Source organism: Sapajus apella, unplaced genomic scaffold (genome assembly GCF_009761245.1).
Source record: "Sapajus apella isolate SASKATOON/1434 unplaced genomic scaffold, GSC_monkey_1.0 scaffold148, whole genome shotgun sequence".
In the NCBI taxonomy this organism is placed as follows: Eukaryota; Metazoa; Chordata; class Mammalia; order Primates; family Cebidae; genus Sapajus; species Sapajus apella.
In genome coordinates, this window is record NW_022437088.1 from 282396 (window position 1) to 298402 (window position 16007).

The 16007-nt window shown below is 42.0% G+C and overlaps 1 protein-coding gene and 1 pseudogene across 3 annotated transcripts in view; both read left to right on the forward strand.

Annotated features, from left to right (window-relative positions):
• Nucleotides 1–16007, forward strand: part of ASH1L (ASH1 like histone lysine methyltransferase) — a 245358-nt gene that overhangs the window by 219278 nt on the left and 10073 nt on the right. For all 3 annotated transcript variants that reach the window (XM_032264961.1, XM_032264963.1, XM_032264962.1), the window contains 8 exons: nucleotides 925–1089; nucleotides 1262–1356; nucleotides 5462–5619; nucleotides 7401–7553; nucleotides 10042–10096; nucleotides 10179–10311; nucleotides 11973–12221; nucleotides 13789–13875. In XM_032264961.1, coding sequence (XP_032120852.1) covers nucleotides 925–1089; nucleotides 1262–1356; nucleotides 5462–5619; nucleotides 7401–7553; nucleotides 10042–10096; nucleotides 10179–10311; nucleotides 11973–12221; nucleotides 13789–13875 — 1095 coding nt within the window. The remainder of the gene's footprint in view (nucleotides 1–924; nucleotides 1090–1261; nucleotides 1357–5461; nucleotides 5620–7400; nucleotides 7554–10041; nucleotides 10097–10178; nucleotides 10312–11972; nucleotides 12222–13788; nucleotides 13876–16007) is intronic.
• LOC116541171 lies at nucleotides 161–259 on the forward strand (annotated as a pseudogene).

Sequence of the window (16007 nt, forward strand, 5' to 3'; positions counted from 1 at the left end):
ATAATTTTTAAAAAATATATTTGTAGAGATAGGGTCTCCCTCTTTTGCACAGACCAGTCGCAAACTCCTGGTCTCAAGCCATCCTCCCGCCTCAGCCTCCCACAGCACTGGGATTATAGACCAGAGCCACCACACCCAGCCAAATTTTTCAATTAAGTGCCTGCTTTGACACCATATATACTAAAATTGGAATGATAAATAGAAGATTAGCATGACCCCTGTGCAAGGATGACAGATTACTGAAGCATTTCATGTTTGTTTGTTTTTTTTTAATTTTTTTTTAAAGAAGTATATAAGAGAGAACAGTTTTTCACTCTGTATTCCACCTGTCTGGGATAAATAGGGCCTAATTACTCCGAAGAAAGAAATTGCCTTATCATTTTTGGTCTCCACTCAGTTGTTAACTTTTCTGGGGAAGAAGTTTTCCTAAAATTTAATCCATCTTTTCTTTTCCAGTGGAAACCCATTTCTGTTTTTACCATCAATCGGTTGTTTTCTCCTGTGTACAGATTTCTTGATCTATTACTTAATGTGTGTCAAATGCTCAGGAATCCTTTTTAAGCTAGCATATGAGAATGCAAGCTATAAGAAAATTATTCTCAGCTGGGCACAGTGGCTCACACCTGTAATCCCAGCACTTTAGAAGGCCAAGATGGTAGAGTTGCCTGAGCCCTAGAGTTCAAGATTAGCCTGGGCAACATGGGAAAACCCTGTCTCTACACAAAATACAAAAATTGGCCTGGCATAGTGACATGCATCTGTAGTGTCAGCCACTGGGGAGGCTGAGATAGGAGGATCAATTGAGCCCAGGAGGTTGAGACTGCAGTGACCCCTGATCACACTACTGTACTTCAGCCTGAGTGACAGGGAAGACCCTGTCTCAAAAAAATAAAAATAAAAAAATTATTCTCTTTCCCTTCAAAGCAACTTTGTAAGTGTGGCTTTGAGAAATGTCGCGGAATCATCGGAGGCAAGAGTCAGCGTGTGAATGGACTCACCAGCAGCAAAAACAGCCAGTCCATGGCCACACACAAAAAATCAGGACGGTCAAAAGAGAAAAGAAAGTCTAAGCACAAGCTGAAGAAAAGGGTAAATAATTATCTAATGATTTTCCCCAAAGCTGTTCATGAGATGCTTAGAGGCAATTGCTAGCATAAGGGAATTACCAGAGGGTAGCATCTTAAGAGTGGTTTTAATATTCTTGGAGATTGTTTCTGACTGATATTTTTTTAATCTCTAATCTGATCCATTTCTTTTTCAGAAAGGCCATCTCTCTGAGGAACCTAATGAAAATATCAACACCCCAACTAGATTGACCCCCCAATTACAGATGAAGCCAATGTCCAATCGAGAAAGGTAAAAAGGAAATATTCTTATCCAAGTTTTTTTTAAATCATATGATTGTATACTCTGGTTTCTCTTCAAATCATATAAATCTTTTGCCTTTTAAATTATACGATTGGTTATCTGTGTAAAATTTTACAAGACTTCTATATTGTTGATTCACTTTCTTTTGTCATACGTGAAAGGCTTTGGTTCAGGGGATCTGTGAACTTGGATGGAGGAAATAAATTCTTACCCTACCTAATTTTTTTTTTTTTTTTTCTCAAATCTTACCTTTTTTTTTTTTTTTTTTTTTTTTTTTTTTGAGATCTAGGATCTCATTCTGTCACCCGGGCTGGAAAGCAGAGGCCTGGCTTACTGCAGTCATGGCTCACTGCAGCCTCCAACTCCTGGGCTTAAGTGATACCCCTGCCTCATCCTCCCAGGTAACTGGGGCTGCAGCCACATGCCACCACACCTGGCTAATTTTTTTATTTTTTTTATTTTTTTTAGAGACAGGGTCTCACCATGTTGCCCAGATTGGTCCCAAACTCCTGGGCTCAAGGTGTCCTCCTACCCCGACCTCCAAGAGCACTAGGATTACAGATGTGAGCCAACACACCAGACCAGCTTATATTGCCTAATTTCTAAATGCAGTAACATTTTCACATATCCCTCCTGAATAGACCCATCTATTCAGGAGGCTGAGGCAGGAGGATTACTAGAGTCCAGGAGTTCAAGACCAGCCTGAGCAACATGGAAAGACCTTGCCTTTTTTTTTTTTTTTTTTTTTTTTTTTAAGGCAGAGTCTCACTTTGTCGCCCAGGCTGGAGTGCAGTGGTACAGTCTCGGCTCACTGCACCCTCCACCTCCCAGGTTTAAGCGATTCTTCTTCCTCGTTCCAGGTTTAAGCGATTCTTCTGCCTCTGTCTCCCGAGTAGCTGAGATTACAGGCATGAGCCACCTTTTTAAGAAGTTACTTGCTTCTTTAAAAAAAAAAAAAAAAAAAAAAAGCATTTCCTTCACATATAACAGTAGGCAGTCTGTGTGTGTGTGTGCATGTGTGTGTGTATGTGTGTATTTAGAATGAGGGGGTTAGCAGTTAAACGACTTTGTCACTAATATTCACAAATATTTCATATCATTATGGGCATTATAAATATCTTAGCCTGAGCAAGACAGTTGAGATCCCATGTCTCCAAAAAAAATTTTAAATGAGTTGGGGCTGGGTGCAGTGGCTCATGCCTGTAATTCCAGCACTTTGGGAGGCTTAGGCAGGTGGATCACCTAAGGTCAGAAGTTCCAGACCAGCCTGGCGAGCATGGGGAAACTCCCATCTCTACTAAAAGTACAAAAAAATTAGCCAGGCATGGTGACACGCGTCTGTAATCCCAGCTACTTGGGAGTCTGAGGTGTGAGAATCTCTTGAACCTGAGAGACAGAGGCTGCAGTCAGCTGAGATCATGCCACTGCACTCCAGCCTGGACGTCAAAGTGAGACTGTGTGTCAAACAAAAAAAAAAAGAGGGTTAGGTATGGTGGTACATGCCTGTGGTCCCAACTGCTTAGGTGGCTGAGATGGGAGCTGAAGAAGTGGAGGTTGCAGTGAGCTGTGATTGTGCCATTGCACTCCAGCTCGGGCAGTGGAGTGAGATCACATCTCCTTCACATACACACACACACACACATATATGGAAATATGATTTATGTTCATCTCTACCTCACAGTTACTATGGTTGTTAGACCTACCACTAGGTCTTAGTGTGCATTAAAAATTATTGTATGGGCTAGGCACGGTGGCCCATGCCTGTGATCCCAGCACTTTGGGAGGCCTAGGCAGGTGGATCACAAGGTCAGGAGCTCAAGACCAGCCTGACCAATATGGTGAAACCCTGTCTCTACTAAAAACACAAAAATTAGCCAGGTGTGATGGCAGGTACCTGTAGTCCCAGCTACTCAGGAGGCTGAGGTAGGAGAATCACTTGAACCCAGGAAGCAGAGGTTACAGTGAGCCTAGATCGCCACTGCACTCCAGCCTGGTGACAGAGCAAGACTCCGTCTCAAAAAAAAGGAAAAGGAAAAATAAAACATTATTTTATGTTTCTAAACTCTCAAAGTTAGTGTTTTGGTATGGGCATGAATTTAGTATATTTTGTTTTCTTTTAATCCTGCATATTAAACATCATTCAAAATTTTTATTTATTTTTATATATTTATTTTTTTGAGATGGAGTTTCACTGTTGTCCCCCAGGCTGCAGTGCAATGACACGACATTGGCTCACTGCAATCTCTGCCTCCCAGTTCAAGCTATTCTCCTGCCTCAGCCTCCCAAGTAGCTGAGATTACAGGCATGCACCACCACACCTGGCTAATTTTTGTATTTTTAGTAAAGATGGGGTTTCACCGTGTTGGACAGGCTGGTCTCAAACTCCTGACTTCAAATGATTCTCCCACCTCACCCCCCCAAAGTACTAGGATTACAGGTGTGAGCTACTGTGCCCAATCCCAAATTTTAAACAATTTAAATTTTTTGAAGTAATTTTAAAATAATTGTTTAGAGAATGGTTCCATAGACTTCACTAGACTGTCAAAGGAATCCATGGCAGGGAAAAGATTAAGAATACCTGCTTTGGCCTGTCGCGGTAGCTCATGTCTGTAATCCCAGCATTTTGAGAGGCCAGTGCAGGCAGATCACCTGAGGTTGGGAATTTGAAACCAGCCTGACTAACATGGAGAAACCTTGTCTCTACCAAAAATACAAAATTAGCCAAATGTGGTCGAGCATGCCTGTAATCCCAGCTACTCAGGAGTCTGAGGCAGGAGAACTGCTTGAACCTGGAAGGCGGAGGTTTCAGTGAACAGAGATCACGCCATTGTACTTCAGCCTGGGCAACAAGAGCAAAACTCCATCTCAAAAAAAAAAAAAGTATGCCTGCTTTGTTGACATTTTAACAGAGCAATAGAAAGGATCTTTAGTGGTAATTTCTGCTGTTCCCTGTATTCAGGTAAGAGTTGTCCCTTTCAGAAGTAAACAAAGTAAGTATGTTCTGTTTGTTAAAAGTTTATTTTTGTTTATAATCGTTATATAATTTTAGTCCCTTTCATTCTGTTTCCCTTTGAGTCATATAAATTGTCAATTTCAGAAAAACCACTCCAGTTCTCTACTTTGGCTGCCCATTAGCATTGGGAGCTTTGAAAAACCCCCAAGGCTCATGCCACACCCTAGACCATTTAAATCAGAATTTGCGGAGGTGGAACCCAGGTGTCAGTAGTTTATAATGTCTACTAGGGGCATCCAATGTGCAGGAACTAGAAAATTAGTCTAATCTCAATTTTAGTGAGAATTGAGACACAGCTTGAGACTTACCCAAGATCACATGTATTTACATATGTGCTGTCGTGAAAATTGAATAATGGAATCATCAAAATTGTATAGGATCAGTCAAGATACACATAACTCATTTAAATTTAGGGAAGAAGGGCCAGGCGCGTAATCCCAGCACTTTGGGAGCCTAAGACGGGATCACCTGAGGTCACCAGCCTCGCCAACGTGGGGAAACCCTGTCTCTACTAAAAGTACAAGAATTAGCTGGGCATGGTGGCAGGTGCCTGTAATCCCAGCTACTCGGGAGGCTGAGGCAGGAGAATCCCTTGAACCTGGGAGGCAGAGGTTGCAGTGAGCCGAGATGGCAAGGCTCCATCTCAAAAATTAATAGTAAGTTTAGGGAACCATGTGGCAGCACTGCACCTAACATAGTTTGCCCAGTGCCTATTCATCTTACATATCTTTGCCTTTATTTGCCAGTCCAGTTCTCCTTGTTATAGCTGATCCTAAGACCCTACTTTATCTTGGCAACTGTATTTAGAATTTATACATATAAATCTCTCCCCTCTGGTCAGGCTATTTCACTTGCCAGCTCTGCAGCCTTTGATTGTTATTTGTCAGCTATATGTAAATAGTACATGTTTTGTGTAATGTGAAAAAATTCAAGATTCAAAATTAAATAATACTTTGCCCATATGATTCTCTACAACAGCTCACTTCACATATATCATCTAACAATGGCTTACATAGGGTAGACATGTAGTAAATGCTCATTGAATTAATGAATAAAGGAAGTTTTTTTCCTTCCTTACAGGAACTTTGTATTAAAGCATCATGTATTCTTGGTCCGAAACTGGGAGAAGATTCGTCAAAAACAGGAGGAAGTAAAGCACACCAGTGATAATATTCACTCAGCGTCATTATATACCCGTTGGAATGGGATCTGCCGAGATGATGGGAATATCAAGTCTGGTAAAGCATTTGAAACATTTCTTTGTTTGAGATGGAATTTTGCTCTTGTTGCCCAGGCTGGAGTGCAATGGTGCGATCTTGGCTCACTGCAACCAACCTCCGCCTCCCAGGTTCAAGCAATTCTCCTGCCTCAGCCTCCCGAGTAGCTGGTGGGATTACAGACGCCCGCCACCATGCCTGACTAATTTTTATATTTTTTGGATTTTTTTGAAACAGAGTCTTGCACTGTCGCCCAGGCTGGAGTACAGTGGCATAATCTCGGCTCACTGCAACCTCCACCTCTTGAGTTCAAGAGATTATCTTGCCATAGCCTCCCGAGTAACTGGGATTACAGGCGCCTGCCACCATGCCCAGCTAGTTTTTTGTATTTTTAGTAGAGAGGGGTTTCACCATGTTGGCCAGGCTGGTCTTGAACTCCTGATTTCATTATTCGCTCACCTCAGCCTCCCAACGTGCTGCCCCCAGCCTAATTTTTGTGTTTTTCCTAGAGACAGGGTTTCACCATGTTGGCCAGGCTGATCTCAAACTCCTGACCTCAGGTGATTCACCCACCTCAGCCTCCCAGAGTGCTGGGATTACAGACCTGAGCCACCATGCCTGGCCAAAACATTTCTATTAATTTATTTTAGTTGCTTTCCATCAGATAATCTATTTAACAACTCCTTTTAGTATTGCCCAGAAAAGTTAGGATCCAAATATGTGTACATTAATTAGTAATAACCTGTTCATCCCAGTTCTTCAGCTATCCTCTCTTTAGGGAATAGAAAGAAACCTCCTTCTATAGCCTTTCAAACATGACCTATAGTCTGAAATAGTCATTAGGCATCAGATAGATAGTGGGCCCTCTTTGTTACTTACTACCTTGAAAATAACTTGCAGACAGAGCAAATAGTGATACCAAATGCACTGGGGAAATTGGGGTGGGAGGCGGATAGTGTCAGTATAAATTTAAAGACCTTTTTTTTTTCCTCACATTCAGATTAGTACTATACTCAAAAAACATCAGATTTCCTTTTTCTAACCTTCATGCATGAATAATACAACAGCACTCCTGAGTTCAGATATTATCCAGAAGAGACTGAAAGCAGAGAAACTAGCATGTCCAAGCATCCTTTCTAATTGAAAACCGAGTGTTCAAAAGATCATGCTCTTTTTTTATCCTTTCCTTCTTCCCCTCAAAAGGTAGAAGTATTCTGTGTGATGTGTGAGGGATATGCTGAATGCTAACTAGATAGATTAAAAAAATTGGTGCAGGATCATATATCCTTTCAATGATTTGATTGGCATAAATTCTTTGAACTTATATCCTAACTAGTTTACTACTTCTGATAACAGGTATCATTACTTACATGTCAGGCACTGAGCTAAACACATTAAAGGCACTGTTTTATTTAACCTGCATTATTTCCTCATGAGGGAAGTACTACCATTATTCCCATTTGACTTTTGAGAAGCTGAGACACAGGTTAAATAACTTGCCCAAGATCACACAGCTAATAAGTAGGGAAGCCAGAATTCAGATACCAATAGATTGATTTTGGAGCCCGGACTTATAGCTACTATACTGTACTGTATTTGAGCACTAAGCTAAGGTCCCTCTTGCAGCATTTCATCTCCAATAAATTCCAATGTATCCTGATTTTTCTTTACAGAAGATAGAACACTAATCTACTTAATCACTTCAGGGGAAAATAGAGCAAATGGCAGGAATCCATTGGGAAAGATAAAGCCATGTAGAGCTCCTCATTTCCTGCAACTTAATTTTCACTTTATTCTTCCAGATGTCTTCATGACCCAGTTCTCTGCCCTGCAGACAGCTCGATCTGTTCGAACAAGACGGTTGGCAGCTGCAGAGGAAAATATTGAAGTGGCTCGGGCAGCCCGCCTCGCCCAGATCTTCAAAGAAATCTGTGATGGTATCATCTCTTATAAAGGTGACTATAAGCGCTTTCAAATTTGTTCTTTTTTTTATTTATTTTAATAAGTAGAGATGGAATCTTGCTATATTGCCCAGGCTAGTTTCAGATGCCTAGGCTCAAGTGATCCTTCTGTCTAGGCCTCCCAAAGTGCTTGGATTACAGGTGTGACCCACTGCTCATGGCCATTTCTTTTCTTTTTCGTTTCTTTCTCTGTCTCTTGATTATCTTCGATATTATAGTGGCTTTTTGCAGTTTTGTTAACCTAAGGATATAAAGAGGAAAACTGCCCTTATATAAAGGGGACCAAACTGCCCTAAGATGTAAGATGTAAAGTTTTGAATTTTGAGGCACGTATTCCATTTACATTCCCCAAAAAAATCACACTCTCTGCATTCCCTTTTTTTTTTTTTTTTTTTTTGAGATGGGGGGTCTCGCTATGTTGCCCAGGCTGGTCTTAGACTCCTGGCCTCAATTGATCCTCCTGCCTCAACCTCCCAAAGTTTTGGGATTATAAGCATGAGCCACCTTGTCTGTCCTGCATTCTCAAGTAGGCTCATCTGACCTAACATGAAACTGCAGTAAGTATATCTACCATGTCACTGCATTATGAGCATGAAACACAGGCTCTTTCACTCTCTAGTGAAATTGCCAGAAATTAAGTATGGTAGCAAATGAGAAGTGGCCCCTCAACATGAATTCCATTTTCATAATACAGAGTAACTGTTAAAGAAAAATTAATTCTAGAAAATATTCACAATACAGTACTAAATTATTTAATATCTGGAATTCAGTTGGATCCATACCCAACAGAGTAATATTAATTTTTCTTTTTTTTTTTTTTTGTTTTTAGGCAGAGTCTCAGTCTGTCACCCAGGCTGGAGTTCAGTGGCACAATCTTGGCTCACTGCAACCTCTGCCTCCTGGGTTCAAGCAATTCTCCCACCTCAGCCTCCTGAGTAGCTGGGACTACAGGCATGTGCCACTATGCCAGGCAAATTTTTTTATTTTTTGGTGGAGAGATGCCTTTTTACCATGTTAACCAGGTCATACTCGAACTTCTGACCTCAAGTTATCTGCCTGCCTCAACCTCTCAAAGTGCTGAGATTACAGGTGTGAGCCACCACGCCCAACCAAACTATTTCTTTTTTTTTGAGACAGAGTCTCGCTGTGTCACCCAGACTGGAGTGTAGTGGTGCGATCTCGGCTCACTGCAACCTCTGCCTCCCAGGTTCAAGTGACTTTCCTGCCTCAGCCTCCTGAGTAGCTGGAATTACAGGATTACAGGTGTGTGCCACCACACCCAGCAAATTTTTTGTATTTTTAGTAGAGACAGGGTTTCTCCATGTTAGCTGGGATGGTCTTGATCTTCTGACCTCGTGATGCGCCTGCCTCGGCCTCCCAAAGTGCTGGGATTAAAGTGCTGGGATTACAGGCATGAGCAACCGGGCCCCGTCCTGGCCAAATAAATTAATATTAATTAAGGGCAGTTAATAAGAACTAGAAAACACTTTTTGGGTAAGATGTTCTTTTTGCTATTACAAGATTTGGCCAGGCATGGTGGCTCTTGCCTATAATGTCAGTCCTTTGGGAGGTCGAGACCGGTGGATTGCAAGGTCAAGAGATCAAGACCATACTGGCCAACATGGTAAAGACCCATCTCTACTAAAAATACAAAAATTACCTGGGCATGGTGGTGTGCACCTGTAGTCCCAGCTACTCAGGAGGCTGAGGCAGGAGAATCTCTTGAACCCAGGAAGCGGGGTTTGTAGTGAACCGAGATCATACCACTTCATTCCAGCCTGGCAACAGAGCAAGACTCCGTCTCAAAAAAAAAAAAAAGATTTGTTGAGGTTGAGTAGTAATTTGCCCTAAATAGATTACCCTCAATAAGTTCTCATCTCTTATTCTTCATAGGAAGTTCTTCTCATTACCCAACTAACAGCGTGCTACATTTCAAGCAGATATATCTTTCATATCCTAGGCAATCTTAGAACTATCATTTGATCCCTGCCTTTACCTACATTTCTGAAAAAGTGGATTTTTCACAGGCCTTAAAAAGACTTGGATATTTGGCCGGGCGTGGTGGCTCACGCCTGTAATCTCAGCACTTTGGGAGGCCAAGGCAGGCAGATCACCTGAGGTCAGGAGTTCGAGACCAGCCCGGCCAACATGGTGAAACCTTGTCTCTTAAAAATACAAAAATTAGCCGGGCGTGGTGGTACACGCCTGTAATCCCAGCTCCTTGGGAGGCTGAGGCAGGAGAATTGCTTGAACCTGGGAGGCAGAAGTTGCAGCAAGCCGAGATCGTGCCATTGCACTCCTGCCTGGGCAACAAGAGTGAGACTCCGTCTCAAAAAAAAAAAAAAAAAAAAAAAAAAAAAAAAAAAAAAGACTTGGATTTTCCTCTCACTTTTAATTTGAGGGATTCTACTCTTCCAGTTAGGAGATGCTTGCCTCCCTTGTATGGTGGAGTCTTTCTACTAAACCTCACATTCTTTTGCAGATACTTCCCGGCAAGCACTGGCAGCTCCACTTTTGAACCTTCCCCCAAAGAAAAAGTAGGTTCACATTTGTGGGAATCATCTGAGTTTTTAAAAAGTGCTAAGTGTGCCAGATTGACACCCTGGTTTTGTGTTCCAGGAATGCTGATTATTATGAGAAGATCTCTGATCCCCTAGATCTTATCACCATAGAGAAGCAGATCCTCACTGGTTACTATAAGACAGTGGAAGCTTTTGATGCTGACATGCTCAAAGTCTTTCGGAATGCTGAGGTATTATTCACTGACTTCAGACAGATTTCACAAGTTTGTTCTGAAGAGAATTACTCTAGAAGTTTAAGATTTTTTCCCTCTTCTATTAACCATATTTCTGGTTGAAAAAGGTAGTCATTTTTATTAGTACCCTTGGGGTATGTGTTACTGTATACTAAATATTATTGAAGGCTATATATGAAGACATTGATATGACTAGATTGTAAAAAACTAGTATCAAACCTTTATGATGGCATTATATAGATATTTTAATACATTTAAGTAGTATCTCTAGTTTCTCTTCTCAAGAAAATAAGTACATGTGCAATATGCAGAAATATGTGTAGGTAAATGTTAGAAATATGTCTTTTTTTTTTTTTTTTTTTTTTTTTTTTTTTGAGACCGAGTCTCACTCTATCACCCAGGCTGAAGTGCAGTGTTGTGATCTCAGCTCACTGCAACCCGCACCTCCTGGGTTCAAGTGATTCTCCTCCCTCAGCCTCCCAAGTAGCTGGAATTAGAGGCACATAATATCACGCCCAGCTAGTTGGTTTTTTTTGGGTTTTTTTGTTGTTTTTTTTGTTGTTTTTTTTGAGACGGAGTTTCGCTCTTGTTACCCAGGCTGGAGTGCAATGGCGCGATCTTGGCTCACCGCAACCTCCGCCTCCTGGGTTCAGGCAATTCTCCTGCCTCAGCCTCCCGAGTAGCCGGGACTACAGGCACGCGCCACCATGCCCAGCTAATTTTTTGTATTTTTAGTAGAGATGGGGTTTCACCATGTTGACCAGGATGGTCTCGATCTCTTGTCCTCGTGATCCACCCACATCGGCCTCCCAAAGTGCTGGGATTACAGGCGTGAGCCACCGCGCCCGGCTAATTTTTGTATTTTTAGTAGAGATGGGGTTTCACCATATTGACCAGGCTGGTCTCGAACTCCTGACCTTGTGATCTGCCCACCTCGGCCTCCCAAAGTGCTGGGATTACAGGCATGAGCCATGGTCCCTAGACAGTAATATATCTTGCAGATGGAATTGAGGAATACCACAGTGATAAGTTACAGAATAGGTGAAGCTCACTGGAGAAAAGGTGACCTTGAACTGAATTAAAAGGCAGGATGGACTATTGTATGGTACATGGAAGAGAGAAAATTATTCAGTAATTTTGACATAGCTTAGAGAGGTATTTGGAAGACAAAAGAGCCTACTTATATAAAGGAATAATAGAAGTTGAAAGACAAAATGAGAAAGAAAAATAGACAAGCAGGAGAAGAATTAGAGCAATTTTGCATTGTAACATTCTTTCTACTGAAATCCAGCTTCCACATAGATTTGACACCTGTAGACCTGTCACAGATATCCACAAGACAAAGGTATATATTGAACCTCTCCACTACATTATGCTTGTGATATTAATTCATATTTTATGATCTCTGTGCATTTGATCTTGTGGACAGTAAGGCCTGTGACAGGAGTTGAATGACAGATCAGTTGAGCAAATGGAAAAATAACATGCACATTCTAACTTGAATTCATTTTAGTTCAGTTTAAGTTGTTCCCAACTGTCTGCCTTGTATTTCATACTGTTGAAACTGTTAACCAAAATTGGAGGGTAAAGAAAATCATGCTGCCTCTTCAGGTAAAAATGAGAGGACTAAACGTGATTTTTTTCTTTGCTTTTTTCAGAAGTACTACGGGCGTAAATCCCCAATTGGGAGAGATGTTTGCCGTCTACGAAAGGCCTATTACAATGCCCGGCATGAGGCATCAGCCCAAATTGATGAGATTGTGGGAGAGACAGCAAGTGAGGCAGACAGCAGTGAGACCTCAGTCTCTGAAAAGGAGAATGGGCATGAGAAGGACGACGATGTTATTCGCTGTATCTGTGGCCTCTACAAGGATGAAGGTCTCATGATCCAGTGTGACAAGTGCATGGTGAGGGTCAGGAAATGAAGCAGAAGCTTGGTCCTAATGAACATGGTGACCATAGCTTTTTTGGATTGGCTTGAAAGGCTTTTTATGAACTATTACTTAGCCATGGTTTATGTTAGGCTTCTCTGTTTGCCATATTATCTTTCTCCTTTTATCTCTCTTTCTTTCACTTAATCCTTCCCTCCTTTTTCTCTCCTCCCTTCTTGTTTTATTGTTTTATTTATAAGATAAAGTCTTGCTCTGTTGCCTAGGCTGGAGTGCAGTGGCATGATCTCAGCTCACTGCAACCTCTGTCTCCCACCTCAGCCTCTCGAGTAGCTGGGATCAAAGGCGTGCGCCACCATGCCTGGCTAATTTTTTGTACTTTTTGTAAAGATGGGGTTTCATCATCTTCACCAGGCTGGTCTCAAACTCCTAAGCTTAAGTGATTCACCCACCTCGGCCTCCCAGTGTTGGGATTGTAGGTGTGAGCCACCACACCTGGCTCTTTCCTTTTCTGCCCACTTTCCAGTGTACACTTCTCACATAATCTATATCAAGGAGAATGACAGTACTTCTTTTTCTTTTTTTCTTTTTGAGACGGAGTTTCACTCTTATTGCCTAGGCTGGAGTGCAATGGCACAATCTCGGCTCATCACAACCTCCACCTCCCGGATTCAAGTGATTCTCCTGCCTCAGCCTCCCAAGTAGCTGGGATTATTTTGTGCCACCACGCCCTGCTAATTTTGTATTTTTAGTAGTAGAGACGGGGTTTCTCCATATTGGTCAGGCTGCTCTCAAACTCACGACCTCAGGTGATCTGCCTGCCTCAGCCTCCCAAAGCATGAGCCACTGCACTCAGCCTAGTTCTTTATTTTGTTTAAGAGACTGGGTTTCACCATGTTGGCCAGGATGGTCTGGCTCTCTTGACCTCATGATCCAGCCGCCCCAGCCTCCTAAAGTGCTGGGTTTATAGGCATGAGCCACCACGCCCAGCATAATGACAGTATTTCATATAGTGCTTTGTCTTTTAAAACATTAGTAGTGTGATAGTATACTCTATTAACATGATTCCTCTAATACAGTGAAATATGTTAATATATGTAGGGCTCCTGATGAAGGAGTCAAGGCCTGGAGTTGAGCCCTAGTGTCCCCACTAATATAGGTGAATACATGACTTTATGTGTAAAGTGGCTGTAACACGTAGGATTGTTGGGAGGATAAAGTTAGACAGGGATACATAAAAACATTTTGTAGCTGTAAAGCCTGTCAGAGTAGCCATATCATTGACTTGAATTACTTAGTAATCGTTTGGTAGTATATTCATTTGTTTTCCTATTCTGTCTCTGTCTCCCCATTTTATTTGTCCAGATCTGTAGATTATGAATCAATCTGTATACTTTTGTTCAGAAAAGTCATTATTCTGTTTTCCTCCTATTTTACCATTTATCTCTAATTTCTCATTCACCCAGTTATCCCTTAGTTCCTCTTTTACTTTACCCTGACTCATTATTTTTTTATTCTGGGCTCCCAGGACACTGTCAATAAGGCATAGCCTCCATATCCCCCCAAACTGTATATTTTTCTACAGGTGTGGCAGCACTGTGATTGTATGGGAGTGAACTCAGATGTGGAGCACTACCTTTGTGAGCAGTGTGACCCAAGGCCCGTGGACAGGGTAAGCTGCCTTCTGATAAAACTCTGATCTATAAGTAGTAGAAGTAGCCCATGGTATCTTACTTGTCTTGCTCTTGCTTTGCAGAATTTCCTTTTATAAATTGTGACCTTGGTTTCTTAAACTTTACATTAAGGGTATATTTCTGTTCTTCCCTATTTCAGGAGTATGATCAAAGGGAAAATAAAATACTTAGAAACCTGTGGAAGGATTACAGCTTTTCAGAAACAAAAAAAAAAAAAAAAGAAATCTGTGGAAGGAATGGCATATATAAAACTAGGGTTTTTGGCCGGGCACAGTGGCTCACGCCTGTAATCCTAGCACTTTGGGGGGCCGAGGCAGGGGGATTCCCTGAGTTCAGGTGTTCGAGACCAGCCTGGGCAACACGGTGGAACCCCATCTCTACTAAAATACAAAAAAAACAGTAGCCGAGCATGGTGGTATGTGCCTGTAGTCCTAGCTGCTTGGGAGACTGAGGCAGGAGAATTCCTAGAACCTGAGAGGTGGAGATTTCACTGAGCTGAGATTGTGCCACTGCACTCCAGCCTGGGCAACAGAGCAAGACTCTGTCTCTAAAAAAAGAAAAAAGCCAGGCACGGTGACTCACGCCTGTAATCCCAGCAGTTTTGGAGGCCAAGGCAGGCAGATCATGAGGTCAAGAGATTGAGACCATCTTGGCCAACATGGTAAAACCCCATCTCTACTAAAAATACAAAAATCAGCTGGTGGCACACACCTATAGTCCCAGCTACTTGGGAGACTGAGGCAGGAGAATTGCTTGAACCTAGGAGGGAGAGGTTGCAGTCAGCCGAGATTGAGCCACTGCACTCTAGCCTGGTGACAGAGTGAGACTCTGTCTCAAAAAATATAACAACAAAAAACTAAGCGGTTTTTTTTTTGTTTTTTGTTTTTTTTTTGTTTTTTTGTGGGGCTGGGGGTTGTTTTTTTGTTTGTTTGTTTTTGAGCCAGAGTTTTGCTCTTTTGTACAGGCTAGAGTGAAGTGGTGTGATCTCGACTCACTGCAGTCTCCCCACACCAGGTTCAGGCGGTTCAAGTGATTCTCCTTCTTCAGCCTCCCGAGTAGCTGGGTTTACAGGCACTGGCCACCACACCTGGCTAATTTTTTTTTTTTTTGCCTACTCAAATCAAAAGGATTTTTGTATTTTTAGTAGAGACGGGGTTTTGCCATGTTGGCCAGGCTGGTCTTGAACTCCTGACCTCAGGTGAGCCACCCTCCTCAGCCTCCCAAAGTGCTGGGATTACAAGCATGAGCCAGCACACTCAGCCAAAACTAAGGGTTTGGTGTTTTGTTTTGTTTTGTGTTTTATTTGAAACAGAATCTCACCCTGTCTCCAGGCTGGAGTGCAGTGGCGTGATCCTGGCTCACTTCAACCTCCACCACCTAGGTTCAAGCGCTTCTCCTGCCTCAGCCTCCCGAGTAGCTGGGACTATAGGCACACGCCACAACACCCAGCTAATTTTTGTATTTTTAGTAGAGTTGGGATTTTACCATGTTGGCCAGGATGGTCTCTATCTCCTGACCTTGTGATCTACCCACCTCAACCCTCCCGAAGTTCTGGGATTACAGTCATGATCCACTGTGCCCAGCCCCCAAAACTAAGGTTTTTAATAAACACTATCAGATGTCCATGAAAGGAATAGCTTACAAAATCCAGAACTTGGTACCCTTAATGTTATTTATTTGATTTAACATTATGTGGACAGTGGTTTAAATGAAAAGAGCACTGGACTCAGAATCAACAAAGGTTAATGTTAGACACACTTGGCAGGAGAAAGGGTGGGTGAGTGACTTGCCTGAGTCATTAAGTGGTTTTTGGCTTGGCTCTGCTATGTTTATATGTGTGATTTTGGGCAAGTAACTTCTAAAAAAGAAGAGATTTAGGCAGTATTGCTTAACATTGTTGCTCTTGTCATGTTTAGGTGAATAGTTCTTGTTGTGAGGGATGCATTTCAGAATGTTTTGGCTTTCTTGGACCCTGAGCACTAAGTACCAGTAGCATACCCCAATCATTGTAATAATTAAAGCCTCCCTTCACACATTTTCATATGGCCCCTAGAATACATAGAGGAACTACACAATTAGTGCTTCATAAAATGTAGATTGAGATACTTAG